Source organism: Eulemur rufifrons, chromosome 15 (assembly GCF_041146395.1).
Source record: "Eulemur rufifrons isolate Redbay chromosome 15, OSU_ERuf_1, whole genome shotgun sequence".
NCBI classification, from domain to species: domain Eukaryota; kingdom Metazoa; phylum Chordata; class Mammalia; order Primates; family Lemuridae; genus Eulemur; species Eulemur rufifrons.
In genome coordinates this window covers 102,648,782-102,672,249 of record NC_090997.1, presented here as the reverse complement: position 1 = coordinate 102,672,249, position 23,468 = coordinate 102,648,782, and the positions used below count along the sequence as shown (strand labels likewise).

Genomic DNA, 23,468 nt, shown 5'->3' with positions numbered 1-23,468 from the left:
AGAGAAGAAGACAGATGCCCCAAGGGAGGGGCTGGGAGTAGGATTCACCAGGGAGGGCAGGAGGGGGTGGGGACCAGAGCACAGGAGGAAAGACAAGCATTCAGCGGGGCCGGGGGGGCAGTGTCATGGTTCTTCTTCTGTTAAGTTAGGAGAAAACAATGGGATGGATATAGGGAAATTTATTGTCATGGGGCAGGACACCGAAGGAGCTTCTTATCCCAAGTTTTCTATTTCCCCAGGGACATGGAGAGTGAGAATTTGCTAAGAGTGGCGGGGGCAGGTTGACAGTTTGCAGAGAATAGAGACTGGAGAACCTGAGGGAGAGGGGATCAGGGCATTGCAGGACTGTCAGGCAACATGGAGGGGCCCAGGGACCAGTGAGCACAGAGCAACCTGTGTAGTGCAGGGTGTCTCTGGGGTGCTCACAGCCCAGGCAGGCAGGCAGGCAGGAAGGGCAGCTGAAGAGCTGGACCTGGGATCTGAGCTGGACAGGGAAGGAAGGAGAAGGGAGATTTAGTAGGGAGGGTGCAGGGCGTTAGGGATGGAGATAAAGGCACTGGCATGGTGTGAGGCTGGGAACGATGTGGAAGATTGGGACCTGTGCCTCTTGGTCACCTGGTGCCCCAGCATCCACAGCCTGGATCCCCTGGCCACTCCACACCCACCTCTAGAATGAATGAGTTAGTGCCTGTCAGGGATGGCTCAAGGCATGGCTTCCAGGGTGACAGGAAGGCCCCTGGTAACAGCAGCTCAAGACACCGAGTAGCAGCTTGCCTGGCTGGGCAGAGAGAGGTTCAATTACCTACAAAGTCTGCATACAGGGACATGACATCAGCGCCCGTTGCAAGTGTGTGGCATCCATCCTCTAAGCGTATGCAACTTGCAGTGGGGGGGTGGGACACTGCAGTGAAGGAAACCACAGCAGTGAATAGTAGCTGAATTTTTAAGAAGAACAGAATTCCCTATGAACTTTCTTTGAAGAGAGCCATGTTTTTCATTCAAGTGTAAGGTTAGCCAGTCATCGTTACGATGAAAAAATCATTAGCTAACACAAGCCTCCTTCCAGACCAGTGGTTCTCAGAGGGTGCTGGACCTGCACATCAGCAACATCTGGGAATTGCAGGTGTTAGAAATGCAGATGTTCAGGCCCCACCTTGGACCCCGCCAATCAGAAACTCTGGGGTGAGAGGCCCAGCAATCTGGTTTCACAGCCCTCCAGATGATTGCGAGATATGCTAAAATATGAGAGCCTGCCCTCAAGGCAGGTGGGTAGGGACAGGACATCGGTCTGGGGTGAGGTCGACCGTGGAGGGAAACCAATTCTCATGCTGTGCTCTCTCGGGTGAGTCACACAACCACTCTCAGCCTCAATTCCATCCTTTGAAAAGGAGGAAAATAATAATTACTTCCCTCATAAGGCTATGTGATGCTTAAGATAATTTAGTATTTAAAACATGTGGAACATATCTAGCTATTGTGTTTTGTGATTGGAAATTTTCGGTAATCAAAATAACAATACTACATCATTTCACACAGATAAAAAATTAATGGTTCCTGAACCAAGGAAATGCATCTTGCTACATAGTAAAAAAAAAATCACTGATATTAAAAAATACAAAGTAGGCCAGGAATGGTGGCTCACGCCTATAATCCTAGTACTCTGGGAGGCCGAGGCAGGAGGATCACTTGAGGTCAGGAGTTCAAGACCAGCCTGAGCAAGAGCAAGACCCCACCTCTACTAAAATAGAAAGAAATTATATGGACAACTAAAAATATATATAGAAAAAATTAGCCAGACATGGTGTCACATGCCTGTAGTCCCAGCTACTCAGGAGGCTAAGGCAGGAGGATTGCTTGAGCCCAGGAATTTGAGGTTGCTGTGAGCTAGGCTGACACCACGGCACTCACTCTAGCCAGGGCAACAAAGTGAGACTCTGTCTCAAAAAAATAAAAAAAAAAAAAGGTAAACTAGACAAGATAAAATATAATATGGTAAGTTACTTAAACAGATTGTAGCTATTAAAAGCTATAGGTCAGATTAAAATCTTAATATCTGCTAAATGAAGCAATTGCCTTTTTAATTATTCATATTGAGGGAGGCAACTGTAGGTTTCTCATACCTGGTTCAACTGGTTTTATCTTCTGATCCTGCTTTGAGTGATGGAGCCCTCTCATTACCTTCTAGTACCCTCCAAACTGAGGGCCTCTGATTCCAGAGGCTTGATCCTTCCCCATGCTGTCCTCTCTGAACAGCCCCCTCTTTTCTGAGAGTCTTTTTGTTCATGTGAGCAACTAGGTATCTATTTTGCTTAAGAGGTCATTAATAGTGTGCTTTTACTAACTACTGTATAGGATTTCACAACCTCTATCTGTTGGGCCTTACTGAGAAGAGATTTGGTGCCTTTTCCTTTGCTGAAAACTCAATCTTATCTGTATGCTTTAATTTTTGCACCTTCAACTTGTTCCTCAGACATCCCAGCAAGTTGAACAATAACATAATTACTGTTAACAATCTGCATGCATTCTACTCATCAGTTTTTTTTGTTTGTTGGTTTTGTTTTTTTAGAGACAGTGTCTTCACTCTGTTGCCTAGGCAGGAGTGGTGCCTAGGCACCACTGTAGTGGTGTCATCATAGCTCACTGCAGCCTAAAAACTCCTGGCTTCCAGTGATCCTCCTACTTCAGCCTCCTGAGTAGCCAGGACCACAGGTGTGCACCAGCATGCCTGGATAATTTATAAATTTTTTGTAGAGACAGGGCCTTGCTATGTTGCCCAGGCAGGTCTTGAACTCTTGTCCTCAAGCAATCCTCCCACCTTGGCCTCCCAAAGTGCTGGGATTACATGCATGAGCCATCACTTCTGGCTACTCATGAGTGTTAAATGTGGCACCACCATAATGTTCAGGCTGCTTCACACCTCCTTTCACTCTGCATTTGGCAAAACAGTATCTTAATTAGTTATAAAGAAAGTACAAGCAGCAGTAACTAATAGCTCTCTCCTTCAAGGCCTCTGGCAGGCAGTCTCCACATTACAATAACCAATCTACCACACAGAGAATTTAACAATATGGTTGAAATCATGCAGTATGCACACATTTATATCCCAGACTTTTTTTTTACTTAATATGATATCATCAACATTTCTACATTATTATCTTATAAACACAGTTTTGTCATCTCTGTAGTAAGTATATCAAATAGGTACACCATGTTTATTTAACCATATTCCTCTCTAATACATATCCATGTTATTCACAATATTATACTCTCAATATTATACATCTTGTGAATCATTTTTTCTACTTGTAGAGTGGTTAGGGTGACCAGCTGTCCCAGTTGTCTGGGACTCTCCTAGTTTTCACTCTGAAAGTTCCATGTCCCAGGAAACCTCCTCAATCCCAGGCAAGGCAGGAGAGCCCTGGGTGCAAGCAGAAGAGAATGGGGCTGGCATGCGGAACACAACATTTAAGGAAAAACCTCTACAGACAGAGAGTATCAAGGCAGCCCCTCTGTGAGGGAGTGGGGGACACAAGAAGTTTACTGTGAAGTTGATGCAGCTGCTGGCCCATTGGGCGGACAAAAGATGGTAGCAGGGATCCAAGATATGCAGGTATTTGGAAACAGGAAAGCAACAGTCTGGTGAGTGTGGCCTGCTGAGATTCAGGGACAGGGTCTGTGCTTCCTGTCCTGTGGGAAGTGGGCAAGGATGGGGTGGCTCCCCATGACTCAGCCCAGGGCACAGAGGAGCCAGCACAGTCCCGCTTTTAGAGGTGGCTACAGGGTGGAGGCTGACCTAGGGCACGCCTTGGTGACTGGCCAGGTGATGAGAATCTGAGCATCACGCTTTACCTATGTCCTTACCTCCTTCTGAGAAGGCAGAGTGGACCTGTGGGAACACCAGACACCAGAGGAGGAGGCGCAGGGTACTGAGGGCAACTCACCTGCCCCCAAGCTTGCTGGATACATGCAGTCTTCCCGAAGAGACACTTCTTCCTAGACAAGGGGTCACTCGGGAAGGAAGTGGAACCTCTGCTCTAGCTTCCACGTCATTTCCCTCACTGGAAATATTTTACCTGCTCTTCCAGCTCCTGCTCATCCCACTTCCTGCTTGAAACATAGCTGCCTTGAAACATATCTAGCCTTTTCTCTGACTTTCTACTGCGCTTAGGGCCTATGCCAGCTTACAAGACCAGCCTGGGAAACATAGCCCCATTTCTGCAAAAAATAAATTAAAAAGTTAGCAGGATATGGTGGCATGCACGCCTGTAGTCCCAGCTACTCAGGAGGTTAAGACAGGAGGATCACTTGAGCCCCGGACCTTAAGGTTGCAGTGAGCTTTGATCTGGCCATTGCAATTCAGCCTGGGTGATAGGGTGGGACCCTGTCTCAAAAACAAACAAACAAAATAACCCAAAAGCAAAGAAACCATGGTTTATCCCAAAGAAAATTTGAGGAATGCAACTACTAAACTTGATGATTGGATTATTAAATTGATAATAGGCTTTTCAGATGGAAACTGAGAGACATCTGTGTGGCATCCTCAGGAAAGACCTTCTGTGTATGCACCAGTGGTCTGCATCTGCGGACACAGCATCTCTGGGTGACAGCTGAAGTCATCTGTGTATTGTTCATCACTGTCCTCAGCCAGGGTGATACCCACAGGTAAACAGCTCCCAGGAAGGATTAGGGCAGCTGCCACAGAGGACAAGGATATCTGCAGTACTAACCCACTTAGGGTGTGTTTGGTCTACAAGATACCAGCCTATGCCACGGGCCTACTTTAAATAATGTTTCATTGCATACTGAGGTTTAACAGAAGGAAGCTGACTGTGCATTAGGAAGGGAAAGCTCCTCAAATGCCCTCATCTCTTCATGTACTTAATGGCCTTTTGGGCTTCCTATTGTGAAAACTGTCTATATCCTTTGTCTATTCCTCTGCATGACTTTCTTGTTGGTTTACAGAAGTTCCTTTCATATTCTAGAGCTATCAGTTAATCTCTTGTTGGTTCAGATGTTGCAGATTTCTTTTCCATTTCTCCCATCGTGCAGCTCCAGACTTTGGGCAAGTTACTTAATCTCTCTGTGCCTTCCTTCCCTCCTCTACGTGAAGGGAATACAGCACATCCCTCACAGAGTGGGCCAGGACTAAAGGAGCTAACACATGTAAAGTGCCCACAACGTATGTGTCAGGCAGATAGTAAGCATTCTTGAAGCACTGAATGTGCTTAAGTGTTAGTTACATAATAATACTTATGTGGAGTGGTATGGCTCTACTGAGTATTACTGTGATCTTTCAGTTAACTTTGTTTATCGTGTCTGTCATTAGACAGTAATTGATATAATTTAGACTGTCGATTTTTGGCTTACGTTTGTACTTTTGAAATTTTCTTTAAAAAAATCTTCCTCTGACCTTGTCATGCTTCTCTGTATTTTCTTGCATTAACTTTACTTTTCACTTCGACATGTAAGTCTTCAATCCACTGTGAGTCCTCCTTTGTATGTGGGGCTCGGTAGATTTATTGTTTTCCGTATCAGATGAGTCATTTTCTTTGCCAAACAGTTCATCCTCTACGCGCAGAGCTATGGGGCTGGCTTCGCTGTGTGTGCTGTTCTCCTGAGCGAGGTCAGTCTCTGAGTGCTCTGTCCCGTCCGTTGGTCTAGCTGTCTGTTCTTGCTCCAGGACCATGCTGTTCTTATTATTTTGGTTTGGGATTTCATCTTAATTTCTGGAGGGCAAGTTCTCCTCTTTACTCCCTACCCCTTTTATTTTATTTTTGATGGAGACAGGGGTTTCATTATGTTGCCCAGGCTGGTCTCAAACTCCTGGCCTCAAGCAATCCTCCCACCTCAGCCTCACAGGTTGCTGGGATATAACCATGCGCCACCTTACTTGGCCTTTTTTTTTTTTTTTTAACCCCTTCTTTTAGAGTGAACCTTTATTCTTCCACATAAATATTAGAGTAACGACATTTGCTGCTGCTTTTTTTAACTGATGATAAATAGGAGCATGTATCCCAGCTGCATGATCACCCTGTATTTTGTCACCAAGTCAATGACAGGTTGAGGTAAAAAGACTAATTTTTGGAAGAAGTTAATAAATACATGCCACATATTAACATTAATTTAAATGCTTTTGGGAAGGGAAACTGACAGAGTGGACTTTCTTGTGACTGGTTGATAAAAGATGGCTCAAGACATTACTCCAATGTGACTAACACTGGACTTCCAGAGCTTTAGTAGTTGTTGTTTGTTTATTTTCTTAAGGAAAGGAGGCCTGAGAGAGACTAAGAAAGTGAAAAAGGAAGTCAATATATAGATATTTAAAATTTTCAGATAGGCCTATGTGTATCTTTTAATACCTCAACAGATTGTATGGTTTAAAAAAGAGAAAAATTATTTAAGTAAAATGTCTACAAAAGTTTAGTAAGGAAAAATATCTAATTGCATAGCATGCTATTCAATGAGAATTGAAAACTGTTATAAAAAGAATCCCTCAATTATAAATACTTGAAAAATACATGAAATATGTTTTTACTCTTCTTCTAATAGTTGTAATAAGATAATGAGTTAAAGGTCAGGCTGTACTACTATGAAATCCAGAAAAGGAGCCAGGATTAATCTTTCTCGGCCTCTGTTTACAAATGTTATTATGGTTCTTTCTAGAAAACTTTCACATATTAAAAAATTATTGTTCAAATATAGACTATATAGTATATAGGTCAGTAGCTTCCATTGTGAATACCTCTTGAACAAGGTTGGATTTCAGCACTATCACCAATTTTGTTATTTTTATTTCCTGGTATTGTGACTTATCAAATCCACAAAGGCTGGATTTAACTGCAACCTTCTATTGTGTCATAAAACAGCCTGTTTGGTGTAGACCATTAATTAAACTGCAGAGTTTTCTTCTGTCCACAAAATCCAGACGCTAAGATGTCTTTTTGATATTTTCTTTTGCACTGAACAATATAAGCTGTCTTTTCTTAATTTTAAATTTAGTATGATCAATTATTAAATATACTATTTTTTTTGGCAATTAGGGTAGGAAATAAGTTTCTAAGCAAGAAATGTATATTAATAACTGTAAGGTTAAATGTAGTATATTACAGTATGGCTTTTTGTCCCTATTGAATATTAGCTACTTTCATGGATGAAATTTTAGTGCCTATTCAATATAAGACCATTGGATTGCTTAATATATAAAGCACTTTAGCCAAAATTTGCCTCCCCACAACCTGACTCTTAACAGTCATGATTACTGTCCTACCATTGTTGCTGTGTCTTCATTCCATAGATTGGGCGGGGGATGTTTTCTTTGAGGCCAGATTCTCATGGCAGGGCAAACTGTGATGTGATATTTTGATTGCCTATAGGGCCATTGCAACTGCCCCAAAAATATGAAGCAAATTTGTCTCCTGACCCAACTAGAATATAGGCATGAGCCAGATTGGCGTCTTTCTAATCACAGCACCTCTGGGGCACCTTTTTTTGGTTTGTATTTACTGAAGGATTTCTGGAGCTTGTGAAAAAACATGTGATGGAGAGAGCTTAAAATGATACCCTCACTCCAAAAGGGGCCCAGGACCAGGGAGAGGCAGTGTGGCAGAGGTGTATGCCCCTGAGCGACTGTGGGCAGTAACCCCTCTTGCCTCCACACAGTCCCTAGCAAGGTGGCAGCTGGCAGATAGGTGATGCGCTGCCATCCCACCTGGCCAGAGAAGAAGCACAGTCTGTACTGGGACCAGAGGGCCACAGCGTGTGCCTCTGGCTGCCATCCTTCATTCACCAACTCTCCTTGGCTAGGGTCCTCTTCATGGGGCCACCAAACACACCAGTTCTAACGATGCTGCTCAGCTCAAACCCTCACTAGAACACTGCTAATGAGAAATTAAAATCCCACCTGTCGATGTACCCACCCAGTGAATTCTGTCAAGAAAGAGGCATTGACTGTACAAGGCAAGAGGCATTATGGTGTCTCTCACGTCCTTTGAGGAGAGTTCAGTGTCCAAGTCATCGTGCTTGCCTTGCAGTGACTTGTGACACAGCAGAGAAGGTAAAATAAGTCTAAGCACAGAACGAGTTAGGCTTCAGAGTTGGAGCAGTGGGTAAGAGGTTGAGTTTTGGAGAAAACTCCTCACTTGAACCTTGGCCTTGTACCTTTGAAGCTGTGTGATCCTGAGCAAGATGCACAACTGCTCTTTCTATGCTTCAGGTTTTTCTTTTTTTAATGCACGTAAAATGGGCTGTCATATTTACACACATATTGCATATCATAGGACTGTAGTGAGGATTAAATGAGATATTATGCAATGCCCAATGCCTAGAGTCAGTGCTTAATAAATGTAAGCTACTGTGAGGAAGAAGTAGAATAAAGTGCTCTAAGATTTGAGATGTGGGAGTGGTGTTCTGCACCAGATGAGCAAGACAATTTCATGTGGACGTGGGCTTTGCTCAAAGGAGGCAGAAGCAGAGGAAAAAAGACCATCCAGGGAAAGAGAAAGGGCCACAGAATGTTCTGGGACCTGGCAGTCCAGTTTGGATGGGTCCCCAACACAGGGAGTGGCACTCTCGAGGCAGGGAGCAAGCCTCTCCCCTAACAAGGCATGGGTAGTGGACAGCTCCCAAGGTGAGGATGTTTTGTCCATGCTCTGTGTTCTCTTTGCCTCTCCCTGTCTGTGGATTATGCGCTCAGATTCCTTTCCTCTCTGGGTCCTCTCTTGGGATACATCGCAGCTGTGGTGACTGGGCAGGCCTGAGGCTGACTCCAGCTCCAGAAGGTGGCATCCAGGCACAGGCAGTCCTCTGGGACGACAGGTGACTCAGCCCTCCTCACTGTGCTCTGACGTCCACACCAGACTCTGGGGCCAAGGCCCTCATTACGCATGGTGTGATCGTGCCCGGGCTCGTCCTCTTGCAGGGTTCTCTGGGGACTTGGCATGGTGCAAGCAGCTGGTTGAGGATTGCAGTCCTTGCCATCTCCTCCCAAGAGCCATGTCCAACAAGTCTCTCAAAGTAGGCAGTCACAAGAAATGAGTCCAGAGAGTTAGCTGGGGCAAGGCCATGAAGGACCTCCAAGTACCAGCTCGGGCTCCCTACTGGGCCCAGTCAGCAGCTGGAAGGCTTAGTGCAAGAGTGACGTGAGCAGCGAAGCTTTAGGAAGATCAGGAGGCAAACATCGACTCTGCAAGGCATCATGGCTGGCCCTGGAGGGAGCGGAGTCGGGTGGATGCAACACAAATTTGAATGGCACACGATCTTGTCCTCCATGAGCCTATAATCTGCTGGGACAGTGGTGCCAGCCCCTATCTCCAACAGCACCACCTCTCACCCCGAAACAACAGTAACTTTAGAACTGAAAGTTGACTATTATATCTCTGTGAATTGTGAGTAAAGGCTTCTTTAGATGCAGCAGGCTTCCTGCGCAAGTCCCGCATCCTCACAGCTGAGTCTTCCGCCCCCAGTCTAACCCAGTCCTGGGATTTCCTTGGGTTTAGGAAAGTCCAAGGCTCTGTCCCAGCAACCCTGTGCTCAGTCTGCAGTCAGAACACGGCATGGGTTTCTGAACGAGCCTGAGTCCCGCAACCCCAGAGCAGACCAGGCAGGCTGAGGACTTGGGTACCACATTTAGTGACAAAGGGCAAGGAGGGAATTAGAACGTGCTGAGGGCTTTCCATAAGCTCAGTGGTTCATGCGCATTTCTCATTTTCCCTCAGAGCCACCTGGATGGGGAACTGTTAATTCCATGTTACAACTTGAATACTTGTAGGCTTGGGAAATCTTGACAAAACTTGTAGCTCTGACCTTCCATCCCGGGTCTTTCCTTAGTTTTTATTACTGAGCTCCAGTTTATACCAGCTCCAGAAAGTGGACCCCTGTCATGGCCTTAGTATTAGAATCTTGGTGCTATGCTTAAAGAACACTTCCCTCAGACCTAGGGTTGCCATCCACCCCTAATTTCCAAAACCAAGCTGCCTCTCTGAATCAATTTCCTCAGTATCTGTCATCAGCAACCATAATCATCTCCAGGTACTCAGCACTTAGGATACATCAGACAACACAGAAGCACCTTGCGTGTGTTATTTATATAAGCCTCCCATCAACTGTACACAACCGCCATTCCCATTTTGTAAAAGCACAAGCTCAGAAAACGTCAAACTAAGCAGTTTGCTCATATTCACACAACTAGTATTCCTATGTTCTCAGCTACCTATTTGCCTTAGTGACAGGCTACACTAAACCGTTCAGATCTAAAATTTGATCATTTCTGCACGAAATTTTGCAACAATAAGTTGTCATTATCTAATTATGGAGTCAATAAATACAAAGACAATTTTATTTGGTAGTGTAATGTATATGACTTGGTTGGGTTTGCAATCAAAATTTTTCTGTACCTGCCACACACACACACACACACACACACACACACTGGATAGGGGTATAGCAATCCATTGTCAGCTAGGTGGCTGACAGTGGTGTGATAAATCTGTCACACAATTACCAAGTAACTGAGACACACAGAAAGATCAAGAATCTCTACTGGAAAGGTTCTTGGAACAATTTCTTATATTCCAGCAACTGTGAAATTTATTTCTTTAGTTTTTAAAAGTTGATGCCAAATTAACTTGAATTAGTTTCAATCTAATTTTCTCGTCTACCCTAGATATTTAATATTTTTAACTATCTGTGTTACTTCCCTATGAGTACTGGCTTTAAAAGACTCCTTTGAGAACAATGAAAGGGAATTCATTCTCAATAGACACTGCAGAGCATTGCTTTTGAGAATCGTCAATATTGACTGTACGTGCTGTTTTCGCCACAACCCCTTAATCCCCATAAATGTGCCACAGTCAATCTTCAGAATAGGAGCTCCTGGAGCCTCGTCCCTCCTGTTTATGCCTCAGAGGCATCACCTTACAGCATCCCTCCCCACGGGGCTGGAGACACACATGTTGTCTTTCATCTTGTGCTGCTGGTCGCCCAGCGCGTCCAACTGGCAGAAGCGCCGTGAAATCAGAGCCATCTTGTGCGCACGCTGGGCATGAGCAACAACTGAAAAAGGCATCTGAGACGTGAGACACTGTCGAGCAGAGAGGATGATGAGAGTCAAATTGAACATTTAATTTAAATGTTAGGTTTAATGTGTAAGTATCAGCAATCAGATAATTGAGGCCGAAGTGTGTGCGTATGGATGGGCTTGGGAACTCTGGTTCACTTTTTCATGTGGGTCCCAGCGGTCCTGTTAAAGTGGAGAGCCAGGGACTCACAAGTCACTGCCTTATCTCCTCTGCCGCTGCCCTGTAACAATCCGCAAGAGAGGTCACCTGCCTCCTAGGCCTGGGTTGATAGCAGAGTGAGCACCTCTGTTTCTGAGGTCCAGGCTTGTGCCTACCTTGCCTCTATCCAGTAGTTTCCACTACTTGCACACATGGCCTAGGGCAGGTTCCCCTCCTCAGGCTCCACAGGGTGCTAGGATGCCGAGCAGACCTTAGAGAAGGCAGGGGGGACACCTGCTTCAGAGTGACCGTGGCCCTCCTCCAGGCCCGTCTCTTCCTTTTGACACCATTGACAGTACAGCAAGCCCACCAGGAAGAAAGGGAAGGAGCCATCCTGATTTCAGGAAATATACACCTCCGTGTTTTAAGTGAGCGCCATCCCCAGATACCTTCCCACTCTTGCATAGATCGGCAACCCTGAGTTCCGGTCAGGAATTGATGACCCCGGGGCTGGAGTGCTAACTCAAGTATAGAGTGACAGGGAGAGGAGGACCTTAGATCAATTGCCAATTAACTTTACCCAGAGAAGGAAGAGAGTCTGTGGGTGCTGCCCAAGGCCCCAGTCCCACACCGGCGATCTGTACAGAGTTCCTGAGCCTCGAAGCTGCGTTCTTTCCACCACACGTCTGCTTCACCGCTTAATCAAAGACCAGCATCGGAGCTTTGAGAAAATAGTCAGCAATAACCTCCACGCTCCACCCCTCCCCGGGCTTTCAGTTTTAATTTCCCCAAATATAGTTTTTAAGGTTAAAATGCTGAATCAATCTTCTACTTTGAGGGGTGTGCTGCATTGGACCCATCTACCCACTATGAAATTACTGCGTAGTGTACACGTAGGAATTTTTAAAATCACACTTATTTATTCGTCTTTTTATAAGCCCCTAAACTTCATCCTTTACTATATTTCTCTATTATCACACAACTACCCAGCCCCAAAGGTATTTGTTTTATTACAAACACAGAGAAGAAAAGAGCACAGTAATCCTTTAAAAGCTATGTTACTGATCTCTTGCCCAGATAAAATAGCATTAACCATCATTTGACATGTTCACCAGTCATTTATCATTCTGAAAAGCTACACCAAGAACCTTAAGGAACTTTGCCTTTTCCTCACAGGATATAAACAAACTTCCTTTCTTGGTTATGGTTTAAGAAAGAAAGAAAAAAAGAGGAAGAATTTTATTTTGAAAGTTAGGTGTGTTTGCCTCCTGCTCTAGAGCCTTGAAGGGCTCAATGCTGGGACCGTTGGGGCCAGGCCCCCCATGCCTCCGCTGCCCCAGGCCCTGCGCCCGCGCCCGCGCCCGCACCCAGCTGCCCTGGATCGGGCTGGGCTGGTGACATAGACTGCTGTGGAGGCCAGGACAGCTGGGAAAGCCTCTTCTGCACAATGGACGTCAGCACATAAAAATTACGGCCCCAAAGAGCCAGCAGTTCTATTCCTTCCTGTTCCTTCCATGTTCCAGGTCACACCCCCCAAATTAGGATCAGCAGATGATAGAAGCCACGAGCAAATAGGAGTCAAGTGACGTGGGAGTCTGTTCTCACCCTGCTCAGAGACCTGTGGGGGAAGTTTCTCAGTTCCTCAGGCCTGTGACCTTCTAATGATTGGTCACCAATGACTGGTCACACCTCGTGGCTTCGAGGAGGAGGGAGACATGAGGACGGACACGCACTGTGAATCACTAGCAGTGGCACTGTCGGGAGAGAGGCCTCCTGTGACTCCATGAAGGCCCATTTCGGGGTTGGCCTCACTACAGTTATAAAAGGGGTTAAATTTGTCTCTCACTTCCTTTCTCATTCACTCATTAATTTAATTACAAATACTCATTAAGCACTGTGTCGGGCAAGGAGGACAGAGTGCTGGCCCTCCATCCCCTAACAATCTGATGAGGGCGCCACTGAGCACCACAGTCTGCACATGGCAGGTGGTTGGTACTGAGGCCAGGAAAGGAGACCCAGCCCAGCCCCAAGATGGGGTCAGGAGGCGTTTCTGGAATAGGTAACTCTAAGCTTTAACTCTTAAGTTTAAAGATGGAGCAGCCTCGGGGAAGAAAGACAAGTATATTGAGAACAGGAAACAGCACATACAAGAGCCCAAGGTGAGGACAGCCTGGAAGTTGAGGGTCACAGGCTGGAGGTTGAGGATCACAGCCTGGAAGGCTACAGGCCAGGGACCCCAGAGGGGGACAGCCTCTGGGGCAGAGACGTTGGGCGAAGCAGGAGTGGCCTTATGTACCAGGCCCAGCAGAGGGTGATATCGAGGTGCCTGCAGCCTTGTGATCTTTGCCCTACCTGGAAACATACTACACATACTGGCCATACATGTATCAGAGCAGGCTGACAGTAAGAACCGTAACACACAACCCCCAAACCTCAGTGGTTTAACATAAGAAACTTTGTTTCTCATTCACGTTCCCACATTCCCATGCATATGAATTGGTGTGGAGGAGAGGGTTGGGGGGGACTGCCCTCCCTACAGGCTTCCTTCCATTTAAGGACTCCACCATCCTTTAGGGGGGCTGCAGGAGGAAGGTCATTCTGGCTCCAGGCCTGGAAGTGCCACATTCGCTTCCCCAACATCGTTGGACACACAGTCCCACTCGCTGCAAGGGAAGCTGAGAAATATGACCCACCTGGGTGTACCAGAGGGAAAGTACTGGTATTCTTGGCTTCAAGAGCAAATTAGTGCCCAAGAGATTTAGCTCGATGTGTTCACAGGAACTAGCTGTTCTGAGCACCACCTATGGCCAGGCACAGTGGTAGGCATTTTGCCTGCATGCATCAGACCAACCGCTATGATAGGTGTTATTACACCCCTTCTAGCTGAGGAAACCGAGGCTCAGGTAGATGCTGTGACTTGTCCTTCAAGTTAATACAGGAGCTGGGATTTAGTCCCAGATCTATCTGACCCCAAAGGATATGTATGTTATTTCCATTCTACTAAGATTCCTTATGCCAGGAACAACCCATAGATGAACAGTACAGATGTCTGTGCCACACTGTTGGGGTCTCATTTGGTTTTCCCTGCCTTTGCCCAAAGCTTCTTTCTGCGGTTTGCCAGGGTTTCTAGGGAGGGTGGTTCAGTTGTGGGCTGCTTCTCCCCAATCAATTCTAGGATTTTACTATCAGTTGCCCATCCCTGGAGAGCTCAAAACTTTTTGAAAATAAACAGCAATTTCCTCAGATAAAATTTGGAATTCCTGCTATAATATACAGGGATGATGTTTCTGCCCCGGAGTCTGCGGTGTCTGGCAGAGCTGGCACTTACTTCTCTTCTAGTCATTATATTCTCATCATGCTCCTCATTAAGAAACAACCAGCTCGTCTCTCTGTGTGGTCCACGGACCACCTACAAGGGCCCTAGATGCTTATGAAAAAGGAAAATTCCTGAACCCCACCCCCCATCTTCTGATTCCAAACTCTGCAGGTGGGACCCAGGAATGCACAACAACCACTGCTCCAGAGGGCACTTAATAAATGGCTGCAGAGGAAATGATGATGAAGATGAGAGAATGTGAGAATGGAACAGTCTTTTCCTCATTTTCCTCTTGGATTCCTCCTTGTCCTCTGAGGCTGAGGTTAAGGTCACTGTACATTTTACCCTGGTTTACTCCTCAGCCCCATCAGAGGGTAGAGCCCTTCACCACCCCTACCTCCATTGTCATCCATCCCATCATTGTCTCAGTGTAGTTCTCCCTGCCAGGCCTGAAGCTCGTCAGAGAAAGACTCTTACTCATCCTTGAATCTCCAGCCTAGCACAATGCCTGGCATATAATAAATGCTAAATAAATTTCAACTGAGCTTTTGTCGATCATCTAAAATATCTGTTGCCAGAGAGCAGCAGGAGCTACTCTTGCATATTCTCATAATGAAGCTCCTTATTATAAATATTTTCTTTGTTGTTGCATGGATCTGTTTGGCCATCCTGCTGCCTAGACCAAAGAGTAGGCACCTGTAGGGTGACTGTTCACTCATCAGGGTCCTGCTTTCACTCCATTAAGAATAAACTGTTAAACTAGTAAAACACTTTTGTCATCTGTAGAAAGGACTCGTTACTAGGGACTCTTGCTGAAAGACAAGATCCAGCATAACAACTAAGTTTTGTTAAATTGTTGATGTTTCAGGAGCTAAGGAAAAACTACACACCTTGAATAAAAACAACAACAACAGCTTCAGTTGTCACAGATTCAGCCAGGTAGTCTGGAAAGGAGAAAGTGATTCCAGGTCTGGGAACCCTGGAAAACCACAGAAAGGAGCTTTGGGCAAAGGCAGGGCAAGTCAAACGAGACCCTAACAGTGTGGCACAGACATCTGTACTGTTCATCTATGGGTAGTGTCCCCCAGCTCCAACTGAGGCAAATGCAAATCCTCTCTGGACTAGCCAGCTTTCCCGCAGAGAAGATCAACCAACTGGGAGCTCACAATCAACAAACACCAAACACACAATCAACTACTGACAGATTTAGAACACCAAGGACTTCAGGTACTGTAGCTACCAGACATAAAATGTAGAGTAAGCGTATGTAAAACATGATAGAAATTAAAAACAGACACACAAAAATGAGCGAGAAATAAGAGACTACCAATAAATGACCAGGCATATTTATAAAAAATGTAACTTTGATAAATGAAAAAATAATTGTTGAAATAAAAAGTCAATGGGTGGTTTAAATAGCAGATTTGACACTGCTGCAAAGAAAGATAATAATCTGGAAGATAGGTCTGAAAAAAAATGTCTGGAGTCTCCATATAGATACAGAAATGAAAAATATAAGAGAAAGGTTCAGAGCCAAGAAGGACAGAAAAAGAAGATCCAACTACGTCTAAGAAGAATCTCGGAAGGAAAGAACAGAGAATGAAAAAGGCAACACTGAAGACAGAATGGCTGAGAATTTTCCAGAACTGATTAGGGAACTAAATTCACAGTTAAAGAAAACACAATCTTCATTACTTGAGTGCTTCCTCTATGCCAGATGCTTTTTACAGGCAACATATACCAAGCTGGATAAATAAAAGAAATACCCACCTAGACACAACCTGAAGAAAAACAGATCACCTACAGCAGGACAGTCAGAATGACAACGAACTTCTCAAAAGCAAAATGAAAGCTAAGTGACAGAACTAATCTCTTCAAAAGACCAAGAAAAAATAATCTATAACATAGAACTATGTACCTAGCAAAAGCATCTTTCAAGTAATGGCAAAATGAATATCCTTCCATATAAACAAAAACTAAGAACATTTACCACCTAGAGATACACACTAAGAAACTTTTAAAGATTTACTTCAAAAGGAAGGGGGAAAATGAGATACCACATGGAATTATGAGCAAATCAGGTATAAATATAAACCCAAGCATATAAGATCTACATAAAAACCATAAAGTAGTAATAAAAGGACAGACCTAGAATATTGGCTACTAATATTTGCAACACAAGAGGAGGAGTGACTCAATTAAACTGGTTAAGATTCCTCAATTGTTTAGGAGGAAGTCATAGTATTAAATTTAGCCTCTGTTGAGTATACTTAGTAAAATTTCAAGGGTAACCATTAAAATAATTGAAATAAAGGATCTAAATTCTAAACAAAAAAAGGAAGGAATAAAGCAGAATATGAAAAACTAAAAACACTTTTTAAAGGAAAGAAAAAGGAGAAAAAAGTATAGAAAGACCAAGACAAAGAAAAAAACTAGGGCATAACAAGCCCAAATATATCAATTACGATAATAAATTTAAAGAGACTAAGCATACTAATTTAAAGGAGACTAAACACATTAGATAAAAGCTAAGTCAAGTTATATACATTTTACAAGAGACACACCTAAACTGTTACACATGGGAAGTTTGAAAGTAAAGGGTAATAAAAGATATAGCAGGCAAACATTAGCTAAAAGAAAGCTGGAGTAGCTGTATTAATAATGGACAAAATAGATATTAAGACGAAATGCATCACAGATTTTAGATAGAGTCACTATATCCTAATAAAAGGTTCAATTCACTATGAATATTTTTTAAAATTCTAAATTTGTATGCATATGTATTCAGTGAAATTGCCTATTGTATATTAATTTTAAAATCTGTAAATACAAGAAGAAACTGACAAATCCACCAATGGCAAATGATTTTATGTTTCTTTAATTATTGATAGACCAAGCAGATGAAAATTTAATTAACATTTAGAATTTTTAATAGTATAACTGACAAGCCTCAAATATTGGACATCTTTAAGACCCTGCACCCAATAGCTAAAAAACATACATTTTTCTCAAGTATGCATGGAACACTGACAAAAGATGAGTTCTTACAAGGCCAGAAAATAAGTTCCAATAAAATTTTAAAAAATCGGTATCATACAAACCACATTCTCTGACCATACCACAATTACATAAGAAGCCAACAATTAAAAGGTAAAAACATCTGCATACATTTGAAATTTAAGAACAAGCCTATATAAATCATGGGTCAAAGAAAAAAATAATGAAAATTTAAAATACTGAGAATAAAATAATTAAAATATGTATGTCAGAACTTGCTGAGGTGCAAAGTTCATAGAAGGAAATTTATAGCTTTAAATATTTATACTAGAAAAGAAGAAAGGCTGTAAATACTTGAGCTACACATCCAACTTAAACTGGAAAAAGTTGACCAAAAGTAACCTCCCAAAACTAGAGCTAACAATAAAGAGAAATTAATAAAACAGAAAACAAACAAATGCTATACAGTGCTTGGTTCTCTGAGGCTGTGATAAAGCAGACATTCTCCTGGTGAGGTTAATTCAGAAAAAAAAAAAAAAAAAAAAAAAGGTGGGGGTGGGGGGAAGGCCCAAATAATGTTAGAAACAAAAACAATACAAAACTAAGATCATTCTAAAGTGCCCGTACCAAATCAGAGACTCAACCAGACTAGAACCTGGGCCTGGCTAAACCCCCTTCTCAACAGTACAATTACATGATTAACAAATTATCAGTGAGGACAGGGTGACGATGGCACAGATGTCTGCGGGGTGGCCCACTGGGTTGGCCTGTGTCTTGGCACAGACACGCGAGAAGCACAGCACAGACACATGAAGCACACGGACAACCCCTGAGAACAAAGCAGCCACCGCTCTCTCCAGAACAGCTACATCCCTCAAATTGACTTTTCTTTTATTCTGGAAGAAAAATTACCTGGAAAGGAAAAACAAGTGTGATTCAGTCTATTTCTAGAAGTGATCTAAAGCCCTGTTCCCAGTGATAGACTGAGGAGAAGCTCCTTTTTTTTTTTTTCTTTTTCATCCATGGCATACTAGCAAGCATTGAAAAATCCTAACATCAATCTTAAGACTCACTCCCTGTGCAGTGAATTGAAATATCTGGGGTGGGGCTCTGACTTGCTTCTCTGCATTACGTCACGTTTTACTCTGCCCAATGTTGACAACCAGATAAGGCTGAGAGTCAGGCCCCGGAAAAGTCTACACTGAGGAAATTCAATGTAGGTGGGAAATCCACAGCCTTGCCTTGAGCAGGAGACACAAGTTGGGAGCTGGCTTGAAATGGCCCTGCAGTTGGCATTGGCCTCTGACGTAGCTCCTTAGAGCTATTTCGAGCTGTAAGATGCGAAGAGGGTGGGTGAGATTTAAGTGACTATTTTGCAACTTTCACATCAAAAGGATAGAGAACCATTCACACCAAATGAAGGCACAGCCTTCCAAACTGCCAGTTCTGACACCAGGAAACAAAACGAAATGTTTGCCCAAGGACCATGATAGTAATAAAATAAACACAAAGTTTCAGCAAGATTTCTGCAGGTTATAGAGTGTGAGAAGTCTGTGTACCATGTTTCATGGACTTGTTTGAAGGACTTGGAGCACTGCATGGAGGAAAAGGGACTGACTTACAGTCCAGACTCCTGGATTTGAATTCAATCTGGCTACATAAAAGGTGTGGGACCCTGGCAGGTCCTATGGTATCTCTGAACAATGATACCTCTGCCACGATGGAGCAGGATTAAGAATAACAGCCATATGGAGGCATTCTGCTACCTGGTTAGCCTGTCCACTTTATAAACTCTCCCAATTCGCCCGTTTGCATGATTAATATCTGACACTTCAAGTTTACAAAAATACATTGAGTCTATAATGCCAGCTGAAGATGGAACTACAGTTCCCTTCATCACTCTGACAGAATTTGAAAGAACAAAAACGAATGGAATCATAATATAAACCAAAGACAGCAACACATTAGCCATGCAGAACTCTGAGAGAGACTGAATTCTGGATGGCTGAACTTCCTGAATAAATGGGGGTTTTCTCTTAAGAATCAAAACATGATGAAAAACACACCAAAAAAAGCACAAAACTATTTAGGATTAAAAAAAAATCTCTCCAATACTATTCAAAAACTTTTCTGTGGCTTCAAGGGGCACATTCTGAATATCATTTTAGTTTTCCTTGAAAATTTTTGATCATTGTTCTGGACATACTACACGGTAGCCCAGTGGTGACACTGATGGCATTTGTGGGACTGTAAAAGGCTTAATCCAAGGCATAATTTTACAGATGCGAAAGCTAAGCCCCGAGAGGGTAAGTGACTCACTCAAGCCATACAGCTAGCTGGAAACTTAAGAAGGGTCACCATCTCCTGACCTTTCATCATTCCATACTGTGTTTTAGAAGCCACTGACCTTCATAAAGCCCCAGAATGGTAATAACCCTGGTAACGCAGAATGTTTTTAAAGTATCTGTCAGGGCATTAACTTCCAGATTTTTATGTCTCTCTTTGTTGATATCCACGGATCATATTCATGCATACAAACCTCCTTCAAGTGTGTATGCATTTTGCTTTTTAAGACTGGTTTTATTCTTCATTTAAAGTGTCCTTAAAAATCAGGTGTCTACTGTCCCGGTGGGTCTTCTTGTTCTCTGGGGAAGTAAGCACTAGGCAGCCCTGCTAACTGGAATAGGAGCAGCCACCTAACAGATGCAGACTCTAGGGAAGTACCAGTGATAACGCCTTCTTGCACCCAAGCACATGCCATGTCCTGTCTTGTTCAACTGTGAGATCTCTATTAATAAGACCACCACAGTTTATAAAGCAGTCCCCAGCCTTACCCACGGATTAAGTAGAAATTGAAGGACCCAAAACACAGGTAGGTACACACTGCCTGGCCGTGCTGCCATGGGATTTTATGCTTAGAGCACTTAGAATAGGGCCATACACCGTGTGCTAACACACCCAAACATGGCATCACGGAGCATGTACAACCGCAACCATCTACAATCCCAAGTGCAAGATGAGGTCACCAGACCAAAGAACATCCCCAGAAAGCGCACTCCCACCTCCCTCCAGTGTTTTCTCCATTATTCAAGTAGGTGCTTTAAAATGTTAATGACAAAAAATATATACATAAAGCAAAGACAAAACTTTGTCTTCAATTTACCAGAGCATATTCAATCATTTTTTGAAAATTAAGTTGAGCTATGATTGTAGACAAAGCGCAGTAAAACTGCTCATCCCTGCAACGCTTGCTCTACTGTGGCAGTTTCTGAGTGGATTATTACAAAGTGATCCCTCTCATCCAACCCCTCAGCTTTCCCCACTTCTTTCAGTTGTTGCTCTTTGCCCCAAAGCAGTTTTACCAAAACCATTCCCTGGGAGAGCCTCGACCTTTGTCCCCTTGCATTTCAGATAAGCATTTGGACAACTGGAAAAAGTCGCTGCAGCCTTCAAACGTTGACTTCCCCTTTCCTTTGACCCCTGGAGAGTACAAGCCAATCCGGACCTGCCAACGTCGCTTGCCCAGGAGACTGAAGTTCCCTACTATGAGTCCACCCATAATTTCCAACTACGGCGACAACACATCGCAAGATAACGTCACACTGGATGCTTTGACAGCCGAGAAGGTGTGTGCGAAGCATCTATATAACCTGGCTCCTATGACGTTTTTTTGTTCACACCTGAAACCAAAGCATCTCTCCATTAACTCACTGGCACAGGAAAGTAAGGAAAGGTCTTTCCTGGCATTAAGGACGCCTGGCTTCCAGTTGTGGGATGAAGCCGGTCTGTCGCCATCTCCTCTGACCTGCCCTGGTGGCCAACTTCTCGCACTCTACGTGTCGCCGGAGAGTCAGCACCGTCCTCTCCCGCCAGCTTTGGAACGCGGGACAGGCGCGCCCCGGAGAGATGACCGAGCGCTGTGGCCCCGCGCGAGGGGCGGCGGGCCCGGCGCGGAGCGGAGCGGGCGCGCCCTTACCTCGCTGACGATGGTGGCGTGGGCCTGGGAGTAGCGCCAGCCGCCGCGGCACGGCACGAGGGGCGCCGAGCGGTTCGGGAAGGCGGCGAGCGGGTCGGCGCAGCTGAGCGCGACCGCTGCGGCCGCGCTGGCGTTGGCCGCCTCCAGGAGGTAGCGCTGGCAGCGGCCGTCGCCGGGGCGCTCGGGGGACTCGGAGCCGCGGCGGGCGGGCGCCGTGCGGTTCCACTCCTCCTCCGGGCTCCAGCCGCAGCGCTCGGCCAACGCCGCGGCGATCGGCCCGCGGCACCAGTAGTGGTCGGGCTGGGTGCCCAGGAAGACCACGCCGACGAAGAGGAAGGCGAAGGTGACGCCCGTCAGGCACAGCAGCAGGAACACGCGCCGCTGGAAGCGCCCGAACTCGCCGGCTCTCTGCAGAGCCTCGTCGAAGGAGGGCATGGTGCGCGCGGCCGCCGCCGGCCCCTCGGCTCCGCGCCCCGCCGCCCGCCGCCCGCCGCTGTCGCGCGCCTCCGCGAGCGGGTCCTGCCGCCCGCCGCCCCGGCCTCCGAGTGACCCGCGGGCCCCGCCGGCCGCCTCCCTTTAGCACGCCGCCTCCCCCGCGCCACCCGCCCCGCTCGCCCTGGCGCCGTGCCCGCGTCCGCTGCTCCTCCTGCCCCCTGCCGCCCCCGCCTCGCCCTGTGGGTGCCCTCCGCAGCCCCAGGGGGTGGGGGGGTCTGGGAGGTCCCGCGAAAGGCCGCAGCGTACCCGGCGCACGGGGTCAGGGTGGGCGCGCGGCAAAACCCGGTTGGCAGGGCCTGGCTGCGTGCCACCGCGCGCCAGGGACCCGGCCCGGGACTGCGAGTGACGGGCGCAGCCTTGGGCCTGGCGCGGAGCTCCATTTGGTCCCTGCCAGCAGCCTGCTCTGCAGTCGGTCCTGGGTCAGGCTCCAAAAGAAGAAAGTTTCAGGGTCACCCAACCACTCCCGGGGTTCCTGGGACTCGGTCTCTCCGCTGTCCCGAGTGCAGTCTGGAGACTAAGGACGCGCGCGCGGCCCGGGTCCCGTACCTGTACCGGGAGAGCCCCCTCCAGCCTCACACACTGCCTGGGCAGAGGCCGCCCTGCACCCCTCTGGGGCAGGGCAGCCCCTTCTGAGACAACGCTTGGCATCTGCCCCCGACCCATCGCAGAGCTAGAAGCAGGCGGGGTTAGATTTTGGCGACATCTCCAAGATTGTCCAACTTTTTCAAAAGGGCAGCTGGGCCACCCACATGGGTTGAGCAACTTGCTCAGAGTCCTGGAAGTTCAGGGTGAGAAGAGACCACCTCAAGATCAGATACAGGTTTCCTTCGCCAGGACCTTCCAACCTACTCTCAGCCTGAATCGCCGGACAGGGTGTTTGTGGTTGGTTCGAATCCTTGTTTTTTTACTTCTTTATTACCCCCAAAGATGTGCAGAGCGGGTTAGGATACCGCCTCCAGGCCGCTGCTCCCAGCCCAGGCCGCTGTGTCCGCGTCAGCACACCTTCCCTGGCCCTGGTTAGAATCCACTTCTGGGCTGCAGCCTTTGGCTGTGCAGACCACCCCACACGCACTGCTTTGTAGGCATTTTAAGAGAAAAACCAAATCACACTCATCTTTGTATCTTCTAAACGTCCACATCTGTTGTATATCTACACTGTCCAATAGGGTACCTATTACCCATGTGTGCCCATTTAAATTTAGATTAGTTTAAATTAAATTAAAACTTCTTTTCCTTATGAGCCATGTTTCAAATGCTCAGCCATGTGTCTAGTGGCTAACACATTGGACTGCACGGACAGAGAATATTTCCATCATCATGGGAAGTTTTGTTGCACAGTGCTGATATAGACTTAGTGATCAATAGATGTCGGTTAAACACGAATAATAAGAATCAGTTCTCCCATAACTTTTAGCTTTTGTAAAACGCGCTGACATTGACTCTTTTTGAAAAAGTAATGGTTTTGGTTTAT

General features: G+C 45.6%; 1 protein-coding gene across 3 annotated transcripts in view; it reads right to left on the bottom strand.

The window, feature by feature from the left end:
* Nucleotides 1-22,006, bottom strand: part of SLC22A3 (solute carrier family 22 member 3) — a 93,156-nt gene extending 71,150 nt beyond the window's left edge. For 2 of the 3 annotated variants that reach the window (XM_069487468.1, XM_069487467.1), the window contains exon 1: nt 21,503-22,006. In XM_069487468.1, coding sequence (XP_069343569.1) covers nt 21,503-21,937 — 435 coding nt within the window. In that variant the 5' untranslated portion in view covers nt 21,938-22,006. The remainder of the gene's footprint in view (nt 1-21,502) is intronic. The other variant, XM_069487469.1, reaches the window with a different exon arrangement.
* Nucleotides 22,007-23,468: the final 1,462 nt, after the last annotated feature.